This window comes from Aquila chrysaetos, chromosome Z (genome assembly GCF_900496995.4).
Source record: "Aquila chrysaetos chrysaetos chromosome Z, bAquChr1.4, whole genome shotgun sequence".
Classification (NCBI taxonomy): Eukaryota; Metazoa; Chordata; class Aves; order Accipitriformes; family Accipitridae; genus Aquila; species Aquila chrysaetos.
The window spans coordinates 87,212,869-87,232,871 of NC_044030.1; the positions used below are offsets into that span (position 1 = coordinate 87,212,869).

At 38.9% G+C, this 20,003-nt stretch overlaps 1 protein-coding gene across 3 annotated transcripts; it reads right to left on the minus strand.

The window, feature by feature from the left end:
* Window positions 1–133: 133 nt before the first annotated feature.
* TXNL1 (thioredoxin like 1) lies at window positions 134–19,951 on the minus strand. 3 transcript variants are annotated; one of them, XM_030004991.2, is made up of 9 exons: window positions 19,682–19,951; window positions 17,279–17,375; window positions 15,994–16,167; window positions 12,300–12,422; window positions 11,854–11,923; window positions 11,049–11,221; window positions 7,930–8,034; window positions 2,785–2,825; window positions 216–388 (listed from the first exon to the last, which is right to left on the minus strand). In XM_030004991.2, the coding sequence occupies exons 1-9, from the start codon at window positions 19,777–19,779 to the stop codon at window positions 385–387; spliced, it is 885 nt and encodes a 294-aa protein (XP_029860851.1). In that variant the 5' UTR covers window positions 19,780–19,951; the 3' UTR covers window positions 216–384. The 3 variants fall into 3 exon arrangements, with proteins under 3 accessions (XP_029860853.1, XP_029860851.1, XP_040976997.1); XM_030004993.2 differs by lacking the exon at window positions 2,785–2,825 and having other exon boundaries at window positions 134–388; window positions 19,682–19,946; XM_041121063.1 differs by lacking the exons at window positions 216–388; window positions 2,785–2,825 and adding an exon at window positions 2,852–3,887 and having other exon boundaries at window positions 19,682–19,950.
* Window positions 19,952–20,003: the final 52 nt, after the last annotated feature.

The window sequence follows — 20,003 nt, forward strand, 5'->3', positions numbered from 1 at the left end:
TTCACTTATATTTGACACTACAAACTCTCTGAACAAACGCAAACTACATTATGTCTTCTGTTTCTAAAGATAAGCCTGTCGAGTTTTGAAGTTTAAATGGAACAAAGGAAGACCAGTTACTAGAATAACAAAATTAAACTTGGCAAAAGTAATGAATTTTATTTACAAATACATGTACGAGGATTACAACAGAAACACACTAGGGAAACTCCATCTCAACAAAAGCAATGATTTATTGGTAATGGCATTAAATGAAACAGATTGACAGTCTCTGGTTATGGTCAAGCAATTATCCAGGAGTTGTAGATAAAAGTGAAGATCTCTGATTGTGTTAAGGCCTTCCAGTGTCTTTTGCGTCCTAGTGGCTCTCTCCTTTTTTGCCAACTACCTGATAAGAGAAAAAAACAGAAATAACATTTAACCAAAAAAGTCCTGCCAAGTATTTTTTAAAGTAAGTCTCAAAATAAACAAGTGCAACTGAATTTTCAACTAAGTTAATGCATATAAGCATGCATTATTGTAGCACTTGCAGAAGCTGTGAATCCCTCTACAGGGTTAAGAGGGATGCGAACCACACAAGAAACCTTATCTTTACTACTCATACAGACAGCAAAGCATCAGTCTCATTTTGGGAAGAGTTAGAAGACGGTAACCGCAACAGAACAGACCACACTTAAAAGTATGTTATTGTCCTGGTTTCAACTGGCATAGATCTAATTGTCTTCCTAGTAGCTGGTACAGTGCTATGTTTTGGGTTCAGTATGAGAAGAATGTTGATAACACACTGATGTTTTCAGTTGTTGCTAATGATGTTTAGACCAAGTCAAGGATTTTTCAGCTTCTCATGCCCAGCCAGCGAGAAGGCTGGAGGGGCACAACAAGTTGGGAGGGGACACAGCCAGGACAGCTGACCGAAACTGGCCAAAGGAGTATTCCATACCATGTGACATCATACCCAGTATATAAACTGGGGGGAGTTGGCCTGGGGGGGATCACTGCTCAGGAACTAACTGGGCATCGGTCAGCAAGTGGTGAGCAATTGCATTGTGCGTCACTTGTTTTATATATTCCAATCCTTTCATTATTATTGTAATTTTATTATTGTTATTATCATCATTATTAGTTTCTTCCTTTCTGTTCTATTAAAATGTTCTCATCTCAACCCATAAGTTTTACTTTTTTTTTTTTTTTTTTTTCCCCCCCCTATTCTCTCTCCCATCCCACTGCAGGAGGTGGCAGAGGGGCCAGGGTGGGGAATGAGTGAGCAGCTGCTTGGTGCTTAATTGCTGGCTGCGGTTAAACCACAACAGTTATATACCAAGCATTCAACCTTAATACAATATATAAAATATTGTAGTGAGAAGAGAACCACTGGGTGCTCAAATAGAAGTTTTTCATTTCCCTTGGCATCCTTGCCATCTACCTCACTGAGAACATTTACCTTATAATGCAGCTCAAACCTATAAAGAAATCTGGAAGTCACCTGATTTTCAGTTATTCTTTGTCAAAACATTATTCCTTACCAAGTCTCCTTCTATCTCCAATTCTGCAAACTCCACCTGGAATCAGAGTCAGCTTAGTGCTTCCCTTTTCAGAAAACATCACCACTGCCACCAGACTCTGGTGAGTTGATTTGCCGGCCAACAGCAAGTGCAACTCCAGCATTCTGTATATACTGCTGTGCAGGTTTAAAGTTAGCGTAGTTCACTGCAGAAGGGTATCCAGCCCCCTTCTTTAAGATAACTGAACACAAAATCCTGAGAGCACGAAACGATGCCATTTTAGTCACCTTTCTGAAAAGCTTCACACATAATTCTAGTGCTCTTGCAAACACTTGAAAAAATATCCATTTATAAGCCAAACCAAAATAAAAAGAAAATAAGTCTTAAAGTTTAAGACTTCAAACTGCAGGAGGGACTTTGGGCAAGGCACTGATTCCCAATTCATTTCCATCTAACTAGAGCAGCACTTATGGCTCTGATAAGGTGTCGTGAGAATTCACATGAACAGAGATTTGAAGATTACACTAATGAAGCATAGAATTTCCCACTACTACTCATAATAATGCTGAAAACGAAGAAGCAAAACCTTTCTTGTATTCTAACCAATTGACTGCTATAGCAAATGTGTTAAGTATTAATTACCTCTGCAGTTAAGTGACAATATACCACACGAGATTCATACAGTCAATAGTGAATGACAGGACCAGGGGGAAGAAACAAAACAAAAAAACCCCAAAACACCCACAGCCCTGAACTTGGGAATTCTCATGGACCCACTGGAAGTATTCTTCCTGATCCTTCCCCTTTTTTCATTTCTTGTCAGATATCAAGAGGGAGATTTTTTCACTACGCAGCTGCTTTTGGTCAGCTGAGTCATCACTGTCACAAAGTAATTGATATCTACTGACGAAAAGTACTTTTAAAGACCATTTTCACCTCCAAGGAACCCTTGACCAGGAGCATTTCACCAAGCTGTAAATTCAACCTAAGGCTTAAGGTCAGGAAAATTCCAATCTCACAACATGAGGAAAGAAGAAAAAAAATCAGAAGCCAAATCACTTGCATTAAGATCCAATTAATCAAGTTAAAAAAAAAAAAAGTTAAACTTGTCAAGAAGCAATATTTATTCTTTGTGTGTTTCCAAAGCACCAAACTGTGTTCATACACAGATTAAGCAAAAAAAAAAAAAAAAAAAAGAAAAAGAAAAAAGAAAAAACGCAGTTAAAAGATTAAAGATTAGATGTTAGCAAGTGTGGAACATGAATGAAAAATATTGCTATACCAGTCTGAGGCAGAAATTGACAACTCGCCCATGTGTATGATCTGTGAAAATCAATCACACTGATATGGATATTTTGTCATCACAGGTCAAAACCCCATTTTCTGACCATCCCACTCCACCTTCCCAAGAGGAAATGGGCTATTTAAACCAAACGATTGTCATTATTCCTTTCTCAGAAGTAGATCCATTTTCCTTCCTTTTACAGAAAAAACTGCCATCTAGTGCATTCTAAGGTAGTGGTTACAGCCTGTAATTCCTGCACAAAAGATGTCGGTTTTGGAGCCAGCTTTTCTTCAATTGTTTGGCTTTTTCCCAAGCATCAGTCCAGAGCCTGACAGTGACAAAAACACAACCAACTCTATGGTTCATTACCAAGAGAAGGACTGAAAACACTTTATTACTGAACCTTCTGGAGCAGAGTTGGTTTTGTTTGTTTTAAATATATATAAAGAGGTCGAGCAAGTAAAATTAGTAGGATGCTGTTGGAGACCCCTAATCAGGCCACATATGTACAAACACTCACCAACTCTTCACTGTGTCTTCCCTGAGCAGGTGCCCAGTGCCACCAGAGGGACAATAAAGAGTAGTACTTTGCAGCCCATTCTGGCTTGCCTACTACTTATGGAAGGGTCACAACAAAGAAAAACACTAAGACACTAAAAAAAAGTCAAGTCTTGATAGAGCATTTCACAAGCTGCATCTCAAACAGCTTTACAAAATTCAATACAGGCTGAAAAATTAGTTACAGAAAATTATTTGTAAAAGTACTGTATGGTATGCCTTTAGAATGTCAAGTTCAGGATAACAGTGGGACAGAAATTTGGTAAGACTGAAAGGTAAAGAGAAGTGTTTGAGGTAAGATTTGGAGCAGGGAGTGGAGGGGAAAGATGAGTTGATGAGTCAGAAGGTAGAGAAGGCTTTTCCTGATGGTAGAAGGTGCAGAGAAGGCAGCTCTTGTATCAGTGCTGAGATTGTGGAAAGGGTGAAAGAGATGCTAGATGAGCAGAGGGAGCAAGGAAGGGAGTAGTGCAAGACCACTTCAATCTTATTATTACTTTTTAATTTCTTCTGCCTTTTTAGTTCTTTAGAAATGGGAAGTTAAGCTGAAAAACAAACAAACAAGATGTTACAAGAAAAAAAAGCAGCAGCATGTAGTGCAAATAAGCAGTTCTGAGTAGAAAGAAAGCCTTTTTTCGAGAGGGGACAAAAAAAAAAATCCCACGACCTGTCGATATTCATCTACGCCCCAACCTCAAAACTGAGCAGCAGTATGTTTTATTCATTAATACCAGAAATAAACAAGAACTATATTGGACATCAACAGTTGCATGCTCTTCCAAAAATAAAGGTATGTTTACAAGTTCACCACAAGATTCACAGGAACCTACCTAATTCTAAGCTATCAATCAATAGTAAAAAACCCACAAAACTTGCACTTTTACACTTTTAGCTGTCTGCCCAACAAACTAGTCCAACTGAGCATCAGAAGCAAATCTCAAATGCAATCTACTACAACTCAAATGCAGTCTACTATAGTAGTTTGAATGATCATTTATGCCTTAAGTCAGACCCTGTGTGGCCAAGAAACAGCAGCATAAACACTTTAGTGTTAAGGATATTTTTTAAAACAAACATGCCTATAAATCAAGCTTTTCCAGAAGCATTTCAGAATATATTAAATAAATAGAGGAAGGGAATATTCATCCTAGTTCTCTGCTGTTGAGGGCCTCTTCATTTAAGCAAAGCAAACAGGTGTCTCCCCACTACTCTGTGCTTAACTCACTACACTGCAGTCAGTTCTAAGCAGAGTTTTTTTCCTTCATGTCGCCCTTTTCCATCACTTCAAAGACTTCCCTCCTTCCCAGAGGGTAAAAATCAAGTTGTGCAAGGAGCAGGATACATACAACATATTAAAACAAGTTTGAAAGCAGCTTTTATAACTTTACTCACTCAATCCAGCAATACCAACTACATGCAAGAAAATGAAAGACTTTTTTTTTTTTTTTTACAGTGAGACCAGTCAATCACTGGAACAACCTCCACAGGGATGTTGCAGAGTCCCCATTGCTGGAGGTTTTCAAGATGCGGTTGGACAGGGTGCTACATAATGTCATCTAGGCTGCTGCTTCCATGCAAGGTTGGATCAGGTGGTCTTTTGAGGTCCCTTCCAACCTGGGCTGTTGTGTGATTCTATGTATGTCCAAACTAACCTGAGGCCAAAATCACTAACGAAGGACTGACTTAACTACACCTGCTTAGTACTTCTGTTATTTTTCAGAGTAGATGAATTCCAGCTTTCTTTTTGATAGTGTAAGTACTGGAAACAATGCCTCATTTATATTAAACACATGAACTGATCAAGAAGAGATGATTCTTCTTACAGCCCTGTTGGTGTTAGAGCACCACACAAGCAAACACGCATATTCCTCAACTGCCTGGTGGACATGGGACCTGCAGTTATGCACCTTAATAATCAACTGCTAGGCGGTAAGCTTCTGTAACTAAAAGCATGTGTTCAGACCCCACCCTAATTGGGAAGCAAAATACATTAGCCTGATCCTTAGCAGAAGTCATTCAAACCAATGTGTTGGTTTTATTTTTTACTTTGAAACTGAACATGCATACAATCAACTGAGCAGAGATGTGATCAATCATAGAAACATGACTGGAATCACATTATGTCTACATCTTAATTCAAGCCCTTCAAATAAGGTATTTAACAGATTCTTACAAACACTTCTCAAACTCAGGGAAAAAAAGCATTCCCCATCTTGTTAATCTTATGACAATACTATTTTTATCATAATTAGATGAGAAATATGAACAGTAGAGACCAACTGAGATAAGGGAATGAGACAGATGAAAGCAGTGAGTAGTAGTGTAGGTAACTACCCAAGGAGATGAAAAGAAAGATAAGGTTTCCCAGTTAATCTACAAACCTAAATATAATTAATGCCCAACGCTATATTAAGGTTTCATAACTGACAGGATCACTGGAAGAGAGGAGACAAAAGTTAAAATTCCTAAGAGCACTGCAACTCTGCCAGACTACACATCCCATTTGTTATGATGAAATATTTTAACAGCCTAGTATTAAAACTACGTGTTCAGGAAGGAAAATAGGAATATTACATATAGTGTCTATGAGTATCTGAATTGAGACAAGATCAGCCACTTCATAACCCAGTAATGCCTGCTCCGCTATTTAAGGCCGTTCTGACCAGTTCCTTAACATCCTGACATTACCAGCACAATGCTAACACCATGGGACTCTCTCGTGTCTACACAGTTGTAGGTTTGCGCCCCCTCCCCTTCCATTTAAACTGATTTCACAAGACACAAAGGCACACTCCTTGAAAGTGCCAAGGCGTTCACCTGCAAACTTTAAGGAAACCAAAATTGTTAACTGGCATAGTATTTACCAGGCCATGTAGCAGCTTCCAAGCATCCACAGTGCATCTAGAATGGAGAGACATCTGTAAATCCCCTCTAACTACAGTAAAGGGCTGAGATGCCTGGAGACCCACGCTATTTTTAATGCCGTTAAAGGGTTGTGTGAGGGCATGTGTGAATTAAAAAACCCACTCCCTACACAAACACTGACTGGAGCTCAGACTGTTACAGCAGAGAGTTTCAGGCTAAGGTAGTATTTCAATACTGTGTCCAAACTAATGTTTTATCTATGCAACTTAAAATACTGTAGAAAACATGTTGTGCAGGCTCAGCGCTAGTCTCAAATACACGTAACATTCTACAAAATACCTGAATTGCTTTACAAGGTGCACCCCAATCAGGATTATCTAATTTAAAAAAAAAATTTTAAAAAAATCACTAGTTTAACAATCAGAAGCTCAGGTTTAAAGAGTGCACTTGTTGAAAATTTATTTTCAGTACTTTTGAAAGCAAAAACTAATTTACATACTTTACAAAGAACTGAAAGTGAAAAAGAGATCAAATACTGAGTCAGGGTCCCATCCCCCTCACAATACCAGAAAGTACTGCAGATTAATGATGTTAAAATAGTAGTTGCACAACTTATTGCAGGGGATGCCCCAATACCATCAATACTCACAAAAAAGCTGTACAAACCAAAAAATGTAAGCAGACTGTAAATAAATTAACATATTTCTAGTTTTGGGAGAATTGGAAGTGCTACATTAGGAGGTCTAAAATTGATATCCAGTTAATTTTAGTACATTAGAACAACTGTTCCAGTGACTTCAAGTTTCACTGAAAGCGAGCAAAACCCGTTAAACTTCTATTTATTAACTTCATTATTACCTGCAAAGGTACTAAGCTTTACATGTAGAAGTTCAGATCAAGTTTTGGTGTTAAAAATTACAAGTACGTGACATGTTGGTGAGTGTTAGCGTTTTTAACCTTCCGAAGTTATAGGTTATTTGGATAATAAATTCTGTGGTGCTTTCAATATTATTGGTTTGTAGGCAGGTGTTACAGCAGTATTTGCCCTTTTACAAAGGCTACTAAGTCTTAAAGCAGTTTATTTTAAAACAGACATATTACATTTTGAAGAAGTTGCAAGTAGCTTTAAAAGCTTCAATCCTTTCAAACCCGTTTCACATTCTCAAAAAAAAAAAAAAAAATCAAGAGTGCCTTATTGTTCAACACTAGTGTCTAAAGTCATACTGTAACAAGCTGTTTGCTTCATTTCCTCTTTAAAAAGCAGGTATGTTTAATATAAGACACCTTGTGACCAAATATTTTTCAGATCTCAAGCTTAATGTTGCCAAGTGAATAAAATCCTTCAAAGCATAAGTCAATCACAAGGAGTCTAATTTGTACATGCAATTGCTTCTCTACTTCCTGAACATCAGAAAGCAAGTTTCAAAATCAAGACATAAATCTCACAGCTGTTAAAAAACCAACATTGTCTATAGTGTATGTAACTTGACAGTCCCTCAAGTTTTCCTATGCACATTCTTACCCCAAAATTTTTACAAAAGTTGGTGAACAAAAACTTGTAAGCAAGACCAAAGATCTGTAAGATAAAGTTACACATTTTCTTTTGAATGCCAAAACTACCTTAAGTTGTGGAATCGTAGTAACAACCAACTGTATCTTTTCTGTCAACCCACTTTTGAGTGGGTTTAAGATTCAAAAGTGTTTTTAAGAAAGAGGACTCACTCGCTTGAAGTCATTCATATTTGTCGCTTGGACTGGAGTTCCAATAAACGTGAAGTATGTAATTCTTGTTGTCTCTTCATCACCATGATTGGATTGGACAAACAACTAAAGAAAAAAATCCCAAACACAAGAGTTAAGGTAAACTGTCCATTAATACAAAAAAACTTAGGTGCCCAAGATTTTTGAACTAACCAAATTAACAGTTTTTCCAATTATAAAGGCCTCTGTAACCTTTAGAGAAGCTATTGTCCTCTTATTTAAAATAATGATTATATAGAATGCCATTATTTTCCTGGTAGTTTGTTAAAAAACCCACACAGTTTGGACTTTCCCAGCTTCCACTTCCAACCTGAGACCACATTCAGCAAGCAAAAACAGGCTTTAAGAAGTCACAATTCACTAGAATCTGACTGGAAATGAAGTTAAATATCAATTTAACTATGTTTGCTGAAGCCCCTAAGACTATTCACGTGTAGTTTACTACTACAGTTTCCATAATTAGATGTTTTACAGCATGAATACTAGATCTATGAAGTTATTTTAGGGTTTCAAACAAATCAAGCTTCTTTTGAAATATGAACTACAGAATTATTGCTGGAACCACTACACTTTTTAAAGTGGACAAGTGAAAGAACATTTTTTTTTGCATGAAATAGTATTAGTAAGGAACTTGGAGTTACAAGAGCAATGAGGTGTTTGTGGATCTTTCCACACTTTATTGTGAGCATGGAGAAAGGAGGAATGAGAAAGAAAAAGTAGTGGCATCAGAAGCAGAAGAGGAGGAGGACAACAGGTGGGCAAGGGATAGCATGCACCACACCCTTTCCACAAGCCATAGCCAGTATCTATGAAAATGCCCTTTCTGCCTCAGAAATTGCCTGTGCCAAATACTGGAGGGTATGCATCACCACCTGCTTGCCCCATACTAAAAAAATTTTTTGACAACACCAGATGCTTGCAAGTGCGTGATAAGCAAGATGGATTGTTGATCTAAACCAGCACATTCACCTCTGCAAGTGACTTCCCTGAAGCTGGAAGACTGTATTTTCCTATACAAACAACATGTATGGAAGGTGAGGGTTGAAATGCTGAAGAATGTACTCTTCTGACAGTAAGAAACAGAAGACCATGTCAAGGACTGACTCTTGTCAAACAGAGGTGAACTGCAATGTGTTCAAAGATTCTGTCTCAGTAATGATATGAAAAGTTCAAAAGTACAGAAAAAAAAGTGCCTCTGAAGTAGCAGTAATGAAGAGAAGCACACAACAAATGGGGCAAAACAGCATTCCATATGCTGAATTATATGGATTAGAAACTACAGGGTATAGAATTAATAAACCAGGTAAGTTAAAACTAACAAACCTACCAGTGATATATATAAACAAAGTATGAACTTACTAATACTGACATGGAAGTGTTCAGTAAGTATTTCTGATTATACATGGCAGAAAATCAGGACAATTTGTTACTTGGTAACCATTACACATGATGGAGCCCTGCTTTCCTGGAGATGGCTGAACACCTGCCTGCTGATGGGAAGTGGGGAATGAATTCCTTTTTTCTCACTTTTTTTCTCACTTTCACTCTTCTGATTCTCCCCGCCATCCCACGGGGGGGGGGGGGGGGGGGGGCAGGGAACAAGCAAGCAGCTGTGTGGGGCTTAGTTGCCGGATGGGGTTAAACCGCAGCGGTATGACAACTGCGCCTCCTCCAGTTCATTAGGAAACAAATGGAAGATTTTTATCCGCAGGACTACGTAAGCAAGCAGACCTTCAACACCTGCACCAAAAAGCCAAGTGGTGGACAAGATGACTGGCCACCTCATTTTCAGAAGTCTTAAATACAGAATCCAGGTTTAGCTAGGAAACTAGGGGAATGCTACTGCAGTGTCCACATGCAAACAGTGCAAACAAGCAGAACATCTATTTAATCACCTTATCACTTGTCTAACGTTTGCACATCATACTGTCTAAAGCTGACACAGGATTTTATTAAAGAACAAATACGGAACTTGTACTCGTCAGCACAGCTTTGTAGAATATAAGCCTCTGTGACCGATCTTCGTTTCATTTGGTGGAGGATAAAGTTGGTCACAAAGGTAGCTCCATAGAAATAACAGACATGAAAAGGAGTTATTTAGGTTCACCTCCCATTACCTTTAAAATAATTGCTAGTAAATCATGGCTAAACATGAAAGTAGCCAACTGATCTAAAATGCAGTCCACAAATAGTAATTTAGAAATTTACCAGAAACCTTTTTAGAGAGGAAAAAGTGGGATAAAAAGATTGAGGGTGGATCAATGTTTAGGAGTTACCTGTAACTCATAAGCAGCTGGTGACTTCTGTGGCTGGCCCACTAAAATATAGCTTAGTTCAATCAACTATAAGTCCATACATTTGCAAAAGTGTAATTCAGGCCACAAAAAGCATTTCCATAGAAAAGAATTCAGGGGTCATATTGGAAAAACAGTTCAACACAATACTACAGGAAACGGGCCTAGCGCAGTACCAGGATGATGCCAAGCATAATGCAATTCCAGCATCAATTTAGTCATCACACATATTGCACTAGAACATTTCTTTTTGAAATCTAAGAGGGGAATCCGCACCTGCATTTAGTAGTCAAAAACACTATGTGAAATCTGTGGAAAGTCTCTTAAGCAAGAGAATTGGAGAGCTCATTAAAAGACAAAGGTGATTTGATTACAGCATTTAAGAACCCTCACAGAAAGCAGGTATTGAGTTTAAAGACATTGCAAGTACTTCACTTGATACTCAGAGAAATCTGTCATTTCTGCAATCAGATTACTGAGGAACTGGATTCCTTGTCTCCTCAACTCTTCAAATGAAGACGCCATGTTAGTAAAAACTCAAGCTGTATTAAACAGCACACTAGCTCATCAAGAGGTGAAAGCAAACCTTAGGCCAAAAGAGACATTGCATGCAGACAGCCTTGTCTCACCTTAAATTCCTGAAATACTTTTAGCATAAACACAAAGTATGCAATCAGCAGAGAGAAACTAAGGACATTTGCAATGAAATCAACAAACATGCACAGTGCTTTAAAAGCCTATTAAGTTTTCAGACTGCACAGAACTCAGAACAGAAACTTTACTTACAGTTACACTGTTAACGTTCTGAAATTTTACATAGCGAAGCTGGATAATACCATCTTCTTTAATATCATCTGGTGTCAGTTCCAGGGCTTGAGTTGGTTCACTTCTTTCTGCTTCTTCAAAATCCATAGATCGAGGAAGGTTGATAAAGATTTTTATGTACTTTGGACCTTGCCCTGTGTTAAAATGTAGGAGTGGTATTCCATTGTTCAAATACATTTTCAAAACACTGATTGAGAAGCGCTCACTTATCACAGTCCCTAGACAGCACTCAAGGCAGGCATAAGCTTCTACAGTTCTAGTAACTTATCTGCCAATCCTACATCACCACCCTGGATACTGAAGGACATCCGAAGTTGCACTACTTATCTATGTGTCAGACACAGAATTCCACAAAAAAAACCCAAACCAATAAAAAGTCTAAAAATAATAGTTTTGCTGTGTCATATAACACCTAAACATTTTATGTAATTTTATAATGTAAACTCAGTTACCATAAAAACTAAACTGTACCTTTCAGTAGCTCTCACATGAATTCTTGAATTAAACATAAGTTTCTCTTTGCAGCATATCAAACTACAGTAAATATTTATATTTGCATCATACCCAATACCCATGCACAAGGTCAGTGAAAAATGAATGCGATAATTTGTTATGTAGTTCATTTACAACAAATCTACTGAAGCTGCTGTGGGATTATCAGAAGGTAAAAGGTTCCAGGGACAACATTGTCATTTTTTAGAAAATTCAGCTAAACACGGGCAAAGCTTTAGTTTCAAAGATATGATTAAACTGACACTTCACTCACCATTATCTGGCCCCTGAAGTTTCATAGAATAAAGCTTGACAGGTTGACTAAAAGCTACAGTAATAAGCAGCTGTGGAGAAAAAAAAGTTACTGTTGAACACTGTTTTCTTCATTCTTAAAAACAAACATAGCACAATAATTAACTACAAATAAGTCTGAGCTTTGAAATAAAGTTAAGAACTTACCTTCACCATATTCCACACATGCACTAGTCTGTCACCTTAAAATGTCAGCAAACGCTACTCCATTTGGAATTTCTTCTATACATAAAGGGATGTGAAACTGGAAATGCTACAACCACCTTTTTATACTAATATTACATCCTACTACCATCTCCCACTCTTACTTACACTACCATAACATTGTAAAGTAGACAAGTTCTTAAAACAAATGCTTGCAGACTAGACCATCATTGAAAATATCTCACTTAAAAATATCTACTGTACCTGCTCGTCACAGTCTGATTCCAAGTAGGTAGAGTCTTTACGTAAACAATTATCAAATCCATGCTCATCACTCTCATTAAGACATTCACAGCCGGCTTTATTGATAAATGGCATTAAATCCATCTGAAAGTAAAAGCAAGAGCATTGCTGAGTGCATGATAAGTGCGCCATGAACTCATCTGGGATTAGTAAGCATTGGAATGAATGAAATTCTTCATTCAACAGATTAAAATAACAAGACACACAGAAAACCTCCGGGGTTTATATCAAAAGACATTACAAACACAAACTACAAATACTGTAGTACTCGGATGTATTCAGTTCATAACTGAACAACATTTCTCCTCTCCATTCAAATCCTGCACCCCTGGAACACACACTTGCCATTTCAAGAATAAGAAACTGGGCACAGGGAGAATTTTCAGATATACTTTTGATAAACAAGACTACAGCATCGAAGTCACACCACAACACAGACAAACTGACATTAGACTGGAGCTATGAACAACTTAACAGGGAAAAAAAAAAAACAACCCAACCACCCAGATATGGGCCTCGCCAAAAATGTACTACATATTGCAGAACAAATTGAAAGACCACCACTATAGTTCTTACCAGGTTTTATATGCAAAGCTAGTCTTATTTTACTTCTTTTTCAGCACTGTATACAAATTAACTTTACGAAACCTTTTCCCGCCTTTCTCCATATACTTTGGCAAAAACACAGAACAGCAGAAAACAAAAGCAACACTATTCACAATGAACCACATTGGTTTACTGCTCAGCTCTTTTGTAAAGGGTCCAACTAGAAGTTTTAGCATATATACATTTTCAGACTAAAGCAGACTGCTATCCATGCTCCAAGCCATTTAAAAGGTGGTATTCTTGCAGAGGCAGAATAATCTGTATCAATTTCCAGATAACCAGAATTTTTTGCCTGCAATAAAGTAAACCAAATCCAATTGAAGCACAGTAAGTCAGGCTAAAAATCAAGTATTTCATATCTTAAGGCCTGAAGACAGAGCATCAACATCTCACACCGTAACAGTACAAATTCAAGATCAGTGTACAGCCATAGAACAGTCCAGACCTAAGAAACTAAAGGAACTTTTAGGATAACGACCCAAAAATAACCTTCTTAAAGGCATCTACTAGGTCCCAAAGAATAATATACCACTCTTGAAAAAAAGCACACACTAGCTTGAAAATTACTGCTTACAACAACTCAGGCTATAGCTTCATGGTACAAACAGAATCCAAAAACAGACTGCTGAGGGAATACAACCCTTTTCCTGTATGCCACTTCCCTTAGCTCTTGCAACCATGTTATTCTGAGCAAAAAATATTTATCCCCCTCCCAGCATCCAAATGAAGGCTTAGCTTGCAACTCGCATGCTCAGTAGATAGAAGGTAAGCAAAGAAAAGGAACACACAGCTGTGCGAGAGAATGAAGATACTTCCCTGGAGCCAAGAGCAGCCCAGTTTGGGTCAAGCATATCCTAAAATAGCATTTCAGCCTACCACTTACAGGTCAAATGGAATTCCTGCTTGGCTCATACAGCCCTGAACATACTCAGGACTTGATTCATAGGGGTAAAACACCACCTCCTACAAGATTAACTTTTAATACAAGGTGGTGTGTTCATCTCAAAACCAATCTAACTAAGCAGACCTGAAGTTGTTACCTGAATGATTTTCAGTGTGTTTAGGGCTCGAAAGCTAACAAGCTGAACCTTTTTCTTTTGACATCCCCATAGTTCGACAGAGGATTTCACAGTAATTAAAAATTTAAGTGTTCACATATAAAGTGAAGTGCAATGCATGCCATGGAACAGTTAGCAAGTAGCTGAACTGCTAGAAATTCAAGTGACCTGCACTGTTGCAGTTCATTTAAACGAGAAATATTCAGCTGGATTTGCACCCTGCTTACATTTGCCTGATAGGATACGGCTAGCTATGAATTTAAAATACTTAACCTCCAAAAAACTTGGTTTTGCATTTAACAGCATAATTTTGGGTTCTACAGATACTCATCACAGCAAAGTTTAACGTATTAGATTCACCAATGTAAAGTAACATGCACACTACAGCAACTAGCTAAGCACTGAACTGTGACACATGATTTAGGCAAAATGTAATACACCACATAACTAACTGTGTTTATACTTTTGGTAGAACAATAGACAATCTCATTTAAGGAGTAATATTACACCAAGGATTGCTTGGAGAATACCACCTAAGACGACAGCTCTAGGAAAGTGTTTTGTCACATTAGAGTTCTCATTTACATGTGTTTGTTAGTACAGCTGTCAGACAGGCTTATGATTTGCAAGGCACAATTGCCTTGAGGTAACATGAAAACACACAGAACATGGTGAAAATAATTTCCTGAGAGCACCAATATTTCTAAGCGGATTGCTCCCTTACTGAAATTTTGGCCAAAAAAATCAAGTATCCCTACAAAGTTTTGATTTACCTAGGAGACATGGGCAAATTATGCAATGATAAAAAAGAAATCTGTTCATGAATACCAATTTTTAAATTCTTCAGAAGTAAATCTAACATCAAATTTTAGTTATGAGAGATTTTGATGCAATGTTTAAAAACCATTCCGTTTGAGAACACGTATTTAGAAACATTCACTTTTCTTCTTTACAAATTACTAAAAAAAGTTACAAGTTATTTACTTTACATTATCTGTGAATGCTTGATCAGCAATTACTGGAGTGATATGCAGTACCCCTACAGAAGTGAAACAATACACATTAAGCATTAAATTGAAAGGAAATTCACAATCAGCAAGAAGTCTTGTATGCTACTCAGACCAGGCACATAATCTTTTCCTGTGACATTTTTTACTTTATATACTTTTATATCCTTGTCATTCTTTACAGGCAAGAAGAAATCTAAAGAGAACACTTTGTAGTACCATCCACTTCTGCAAACATTAGCAATTAGGCAGAAGAAAATATATCATGAGATATCGTTTATTTAACAACACCCTCCCAAAGGCATCCTATTTTCAGGGCAAGCTGCTATAGAGGAAGATGGAGCTGAACTGTTACGAAGGTTAATTCCTTTGACAGCAGAATCTCTCCCTCCCTCTTTTTTTTTTTTTTTTTTAAAAAGAGATGAAATAAAGAGGATTAAAGAAAGGGTAGGGAGCAAGAAGAAAAAAGGAAAATCCCAAATGAACCTACCACCACATAAACAACAGAGAGGATTTCTTAAGGAACAACTAGAGCAACTTTTCAATGTTTTTGACAACCATGTTTAACAATGTCTTTTCCCATGGACATTTTTACACTTTAAAAAACATTTTTGGGAAGACAGATTGGGATGTCTGAGAAGAAGAAAGAAGCAGAATAAGGAGCTGCAGCAAAAAGCTCATCATAAAACATTAGATTCATTATTCAATGAATGACTAAGGGCTATGCATGGAGATTTTTCTTAAAACATTTTATAATTCTATAACCATACTTACTAAATATGTACATGTTAGTTTTTTAATTTTGTCTGAAAAAGGAAACCCAGACAAGTGATCTTCTCAAAGCCATGGGGAACTTGCAGTTTTGCCTAAAGTAACATTATTTGACTTAGAGTATGTTTAGAAAGCAAGAGATACTTTTTTTTTTTAAACATTCGAGTTAAGATAAATTTTTTTTAATGTTTGTGTAAGATAAGAGATGCATACATATCCTTTTGGGATATCTGTATCTTCACTGTTTCCAGGATCATTCTCCAGGTGCTGTTTAATTTTTTCTTCTAAACCTACAGCATCTGCTCCTTGATATTGGTCGATTCGCACTTTGTTTCGGAAAAACAGAAATGTCGGCGTTGCTGATATATTATTGGTAGCAGCTGTTCCCTAGAACACATGAATTAGTTACAAGTGTTACCTAACAGAGTATTACCAATATCAGACAGAAACATTAGCTTGCTTCACCTAGATAAGAATGCACACACTAGATATTTAACAAGCTACATCACCTCAAACATCACAAACAGTATTTGTTGTTTTATAAACAGCTTTAACTCAGACAACAATTTTAAGTTAATTTAAATTCTTCAGATCCTCCTAATCCTTTACACATTTGGGCATTCTTTGAACAGACTCCACATCGTCAGTAGATTTGTTGGTACACCACAAAAATCATTACTCATTTGCTTTCGAAAGTGGAGGATGGCTTAATTTAACACTTATTTTATAAGCTTTCTTTACACCTGCATTCCTTCCTCTCCCAAGCCACGTTCCTGCGCACCCAGGAATTGCAGCCTGCTGCTGTAGAAGGTGAATTCCATTTGATTTCTACCTGTATTCATACCTGTTATGCACCCACAGTAGTTTTTCCAAAACTTTGCTTAATTTAGTGTCATTTGCAAACATTGTTACCACTTTGATGTTCATCTCTCTCCATTATAATTTGTAGTAATTCAAGACACTTCCTTTCAACATACCATTGTTAATTTTTGTTAACAACCCTTAAGTCAATCAACAGCTCACCTGCAACACTGTTGTCTGTTAAAAACAGTTGAGTAGTACTTGAGAGGAATCTAGTCCCACTAATCATATCAGTTTATTGCAGTTTTCATTTTGCTCAATAATTACACCAATATTTGTTTGGAAAGACTTACTCTTTTTAATTCATACTAGTGCTATCTTCCACATTTAGCGGTGTTATCTAAACAGTACAAGCAGCAGGAACTGTTAAACTGACTGTACGCTGCTTAAATGAAGGACATCACAGGGGTAACTGCAAGAATGCTTTTCTAAACAAAAGCGTTGTTTGTTCACATCTTTGTGCATACCCTAATTTTGGAGAATTTCACAATACGGCTATTTGTGATTCACCAAGCATGTCAACAGCCACAGGACACTACTCTCAGTCTACTGCCTGAACAGTCTTTCTTCAAGTTTCCCGTTCACGACATTATCTGCTCTTTGTCTTACAACCGAAAATATGGTTTTAAATACTAACCTGGCATTGATGCACATCTACTTCCAAAAAAGTTGCCTGGGGATATTTGTTACTCAGAGCATTGAAAGCTGGGGCTATCCTTAAGCAAGGGCCACATCTGTGAAAACAACATACAGTTTAATTTAACTCAACCTTTTTTTTGAAAAATGTCTGCCCCAAATAGAATTAGCACATTCATGTTCTTACTGATATCCTTGGTACATGTAAAAATAACCTTCCTACCTGGCTGACAGATGGTGAGCAATCCTGGTGATACAATTAAGAATGACATTGAGAAACACATCATGAAGTGTTAATTCCCACTTCCTCAGACAGCTTCAATGTCACATGATTAGCTTCACCTATCAATTAATACTAACTTCCTATTTTCCATCTAATGGGTTTAGCTCCGGCATCTTTTACCGCAAGCTAAAGTCCTGCTAACTAAAGTGACATAAGGGAGGGCAAAGAGTTGCATTCTTTTCCTGAAACAGCAAACACCACTTTTAACAGAAAATTAGTACTAGCACTCCATGTTACATCCTGTGAAAAAATAGTATCTATAGCAATATCTATGTATGACTTGAAATATTTAACAGTAATAATGTATCAAACCCTTAGCAGTAATCATAGAATTCTTACTACAATAAATCTCACTTAATACAACTGTAACCAGTTACTACCATACTTATTTGACCCTGGTAACACAGACCTGACTTCTGCTGACTTAACTGTATCACCTTGGCTGAAAATATGTATTTGTTAATTATGATACCTTTGCTGGCATATAGGAAGTGTACAGATGCAACTATTCCTCCAAAGGGATAGTCTCACAACTCAATTTGCTGTGAAAGAAGCAATTAAAAAGCAAAACAGCAAAAAAAAAAAACCCAACCAGTAGAAACTCCCTCCAACAGCATATCAGCATAGGCTGTAGGTAAACCAGAGAGCTCTGTCAATATGAATCTGCCAACACACATAACTGTAAAACAGCACAGACGAGATCCGCTTCACCTTTTCTATTCTCTCTTGACAGAGAGGGTATGGATCCATAGCAGTGTAGCAAGGCAAACTCACAGATATTTATACACTAAGACATCAATCCATTAACTTAACTGGAACCTAATATATTGGGTAGTCTGTAACCAAAACATTTTCCTGGGCACACATGTATGCAGTATTACTGAGATCACCAACACCTCTACAGTTACGGATGAAGTGGACTTACCTAAAAAAAACAACCGAACCCCAACCCCGTAACTAAGCAGCAGCAATCAGACATCAGATGCATGTATATGAATGCTTTTTTCAGTACCCATTCAGACACACAGCTAGTGACCTTGTGGCCTCTTCCAAGTATAACATCTTTCACATCACACCTGAAGTCTTTTGAGCTCCAAACAGCCATTGGAAGCGGAATGGTTCAACTGCACATTTAAATAGGTGGTAGAAAGATGAAAAAAAAAAAATAGTATAGGCACTGAAAGCTAGGACTTTGACAATAATGAGGTGCACTTTGAAGCCCAAGACCCCCAACACCATCGCTATTCTCCCTAGCCTCCCACAGATTACTGTGAATAACTGAATTGTTGTGATTTCCTTTGGTCACCAATTCATCCAGATTACACCAACCACACCTGTACTTCAAATCCCTGCTAAGTACGGGAAAAAGGACATCTGCTTGCCCCTGGCAAAAAGGATGAGGATCCAGCTAAGTTTTATCGAGGCAGGAGATGTTTTTAACAGAAACCAAGCAAGATGCAGTTGTCTCTGCCCTCTGTTAACAGTGGCTTCCTGACCTGCAACCAGATTTTAAGCCAGCATAGCGTCTGATCTCCTCAGAGCACCTGAAGAATGACAAGTTCAGAGGGCAGGGGAAGCTGGCTCGGCTGCAAAAAAAGTGAATTTAACCCCAGAAATAGGAAATACCATCCCGATGCTGTGACTGTATTGATATGCTACAGACAGGGAGTGTCACTAACGCTAAAAAACAATTAGCTCGCAGCTCTGACCCCCCCGCAGCTGGCTAGTGACCAAAATGATACAGCATTTTGCCAGCTAACTGCACTTCTCAAGTCTGAAGCCTTGCCTCGCCTCAAAATAATAAAGAAAAAAACCCCACCAAAATCCCCTCAAGGCCCCCAGCGGTCCTCTCGCTCCCGGCCAGCCTCCTCACTCCCAGACCGGGGCGGGAGCGGCAAGGCCGGCTGACGGGGCCGTGAGGAGACGCCTCCCGGTTGGGTCAGGCCCAGCTCCCGCTCTCCGCCGCCTCAGCGGGAACGAGGCCGCGGCGGGGGAGGACCCGGGGGCAGGGGCGGCGCGGGGAGCGCCCCGGGGCGGCGGGCCCGCCGCCCCGGGGCGCTCCCCGCGCCGCCCCTGCCCACCGTGAAGAGAAACGGGAGCCCGTATCCCACCCTCACTCACCCCCGCATGGTGAACTTCACCACGGCCAGGCGGGAACCGGCAGCGCTGAGCTCAGGCTGGAACTCGGTGTCGTTCGCGATCACCTTCACGCCCACCATCCTCGCCGGGCGGCGGCGGGGCCCGCGCTGAGGGGGGAAAGGAGGGGGACGGCGGTGGCGGTACCGGCCTGCTATCTGCAGCGTCACGGCGGGAAGGGGGTGCCCGGCATGCACCGCTCGGCTCAGGGCGCAGGCGCGTCCGCCACACCGCTCCCAGCCCGGGCCCGCCGGGCGGACATCTTGGGGCGGGGAGGGGCGGTGCTGCCTCTCGCGAGCGCCGCGCC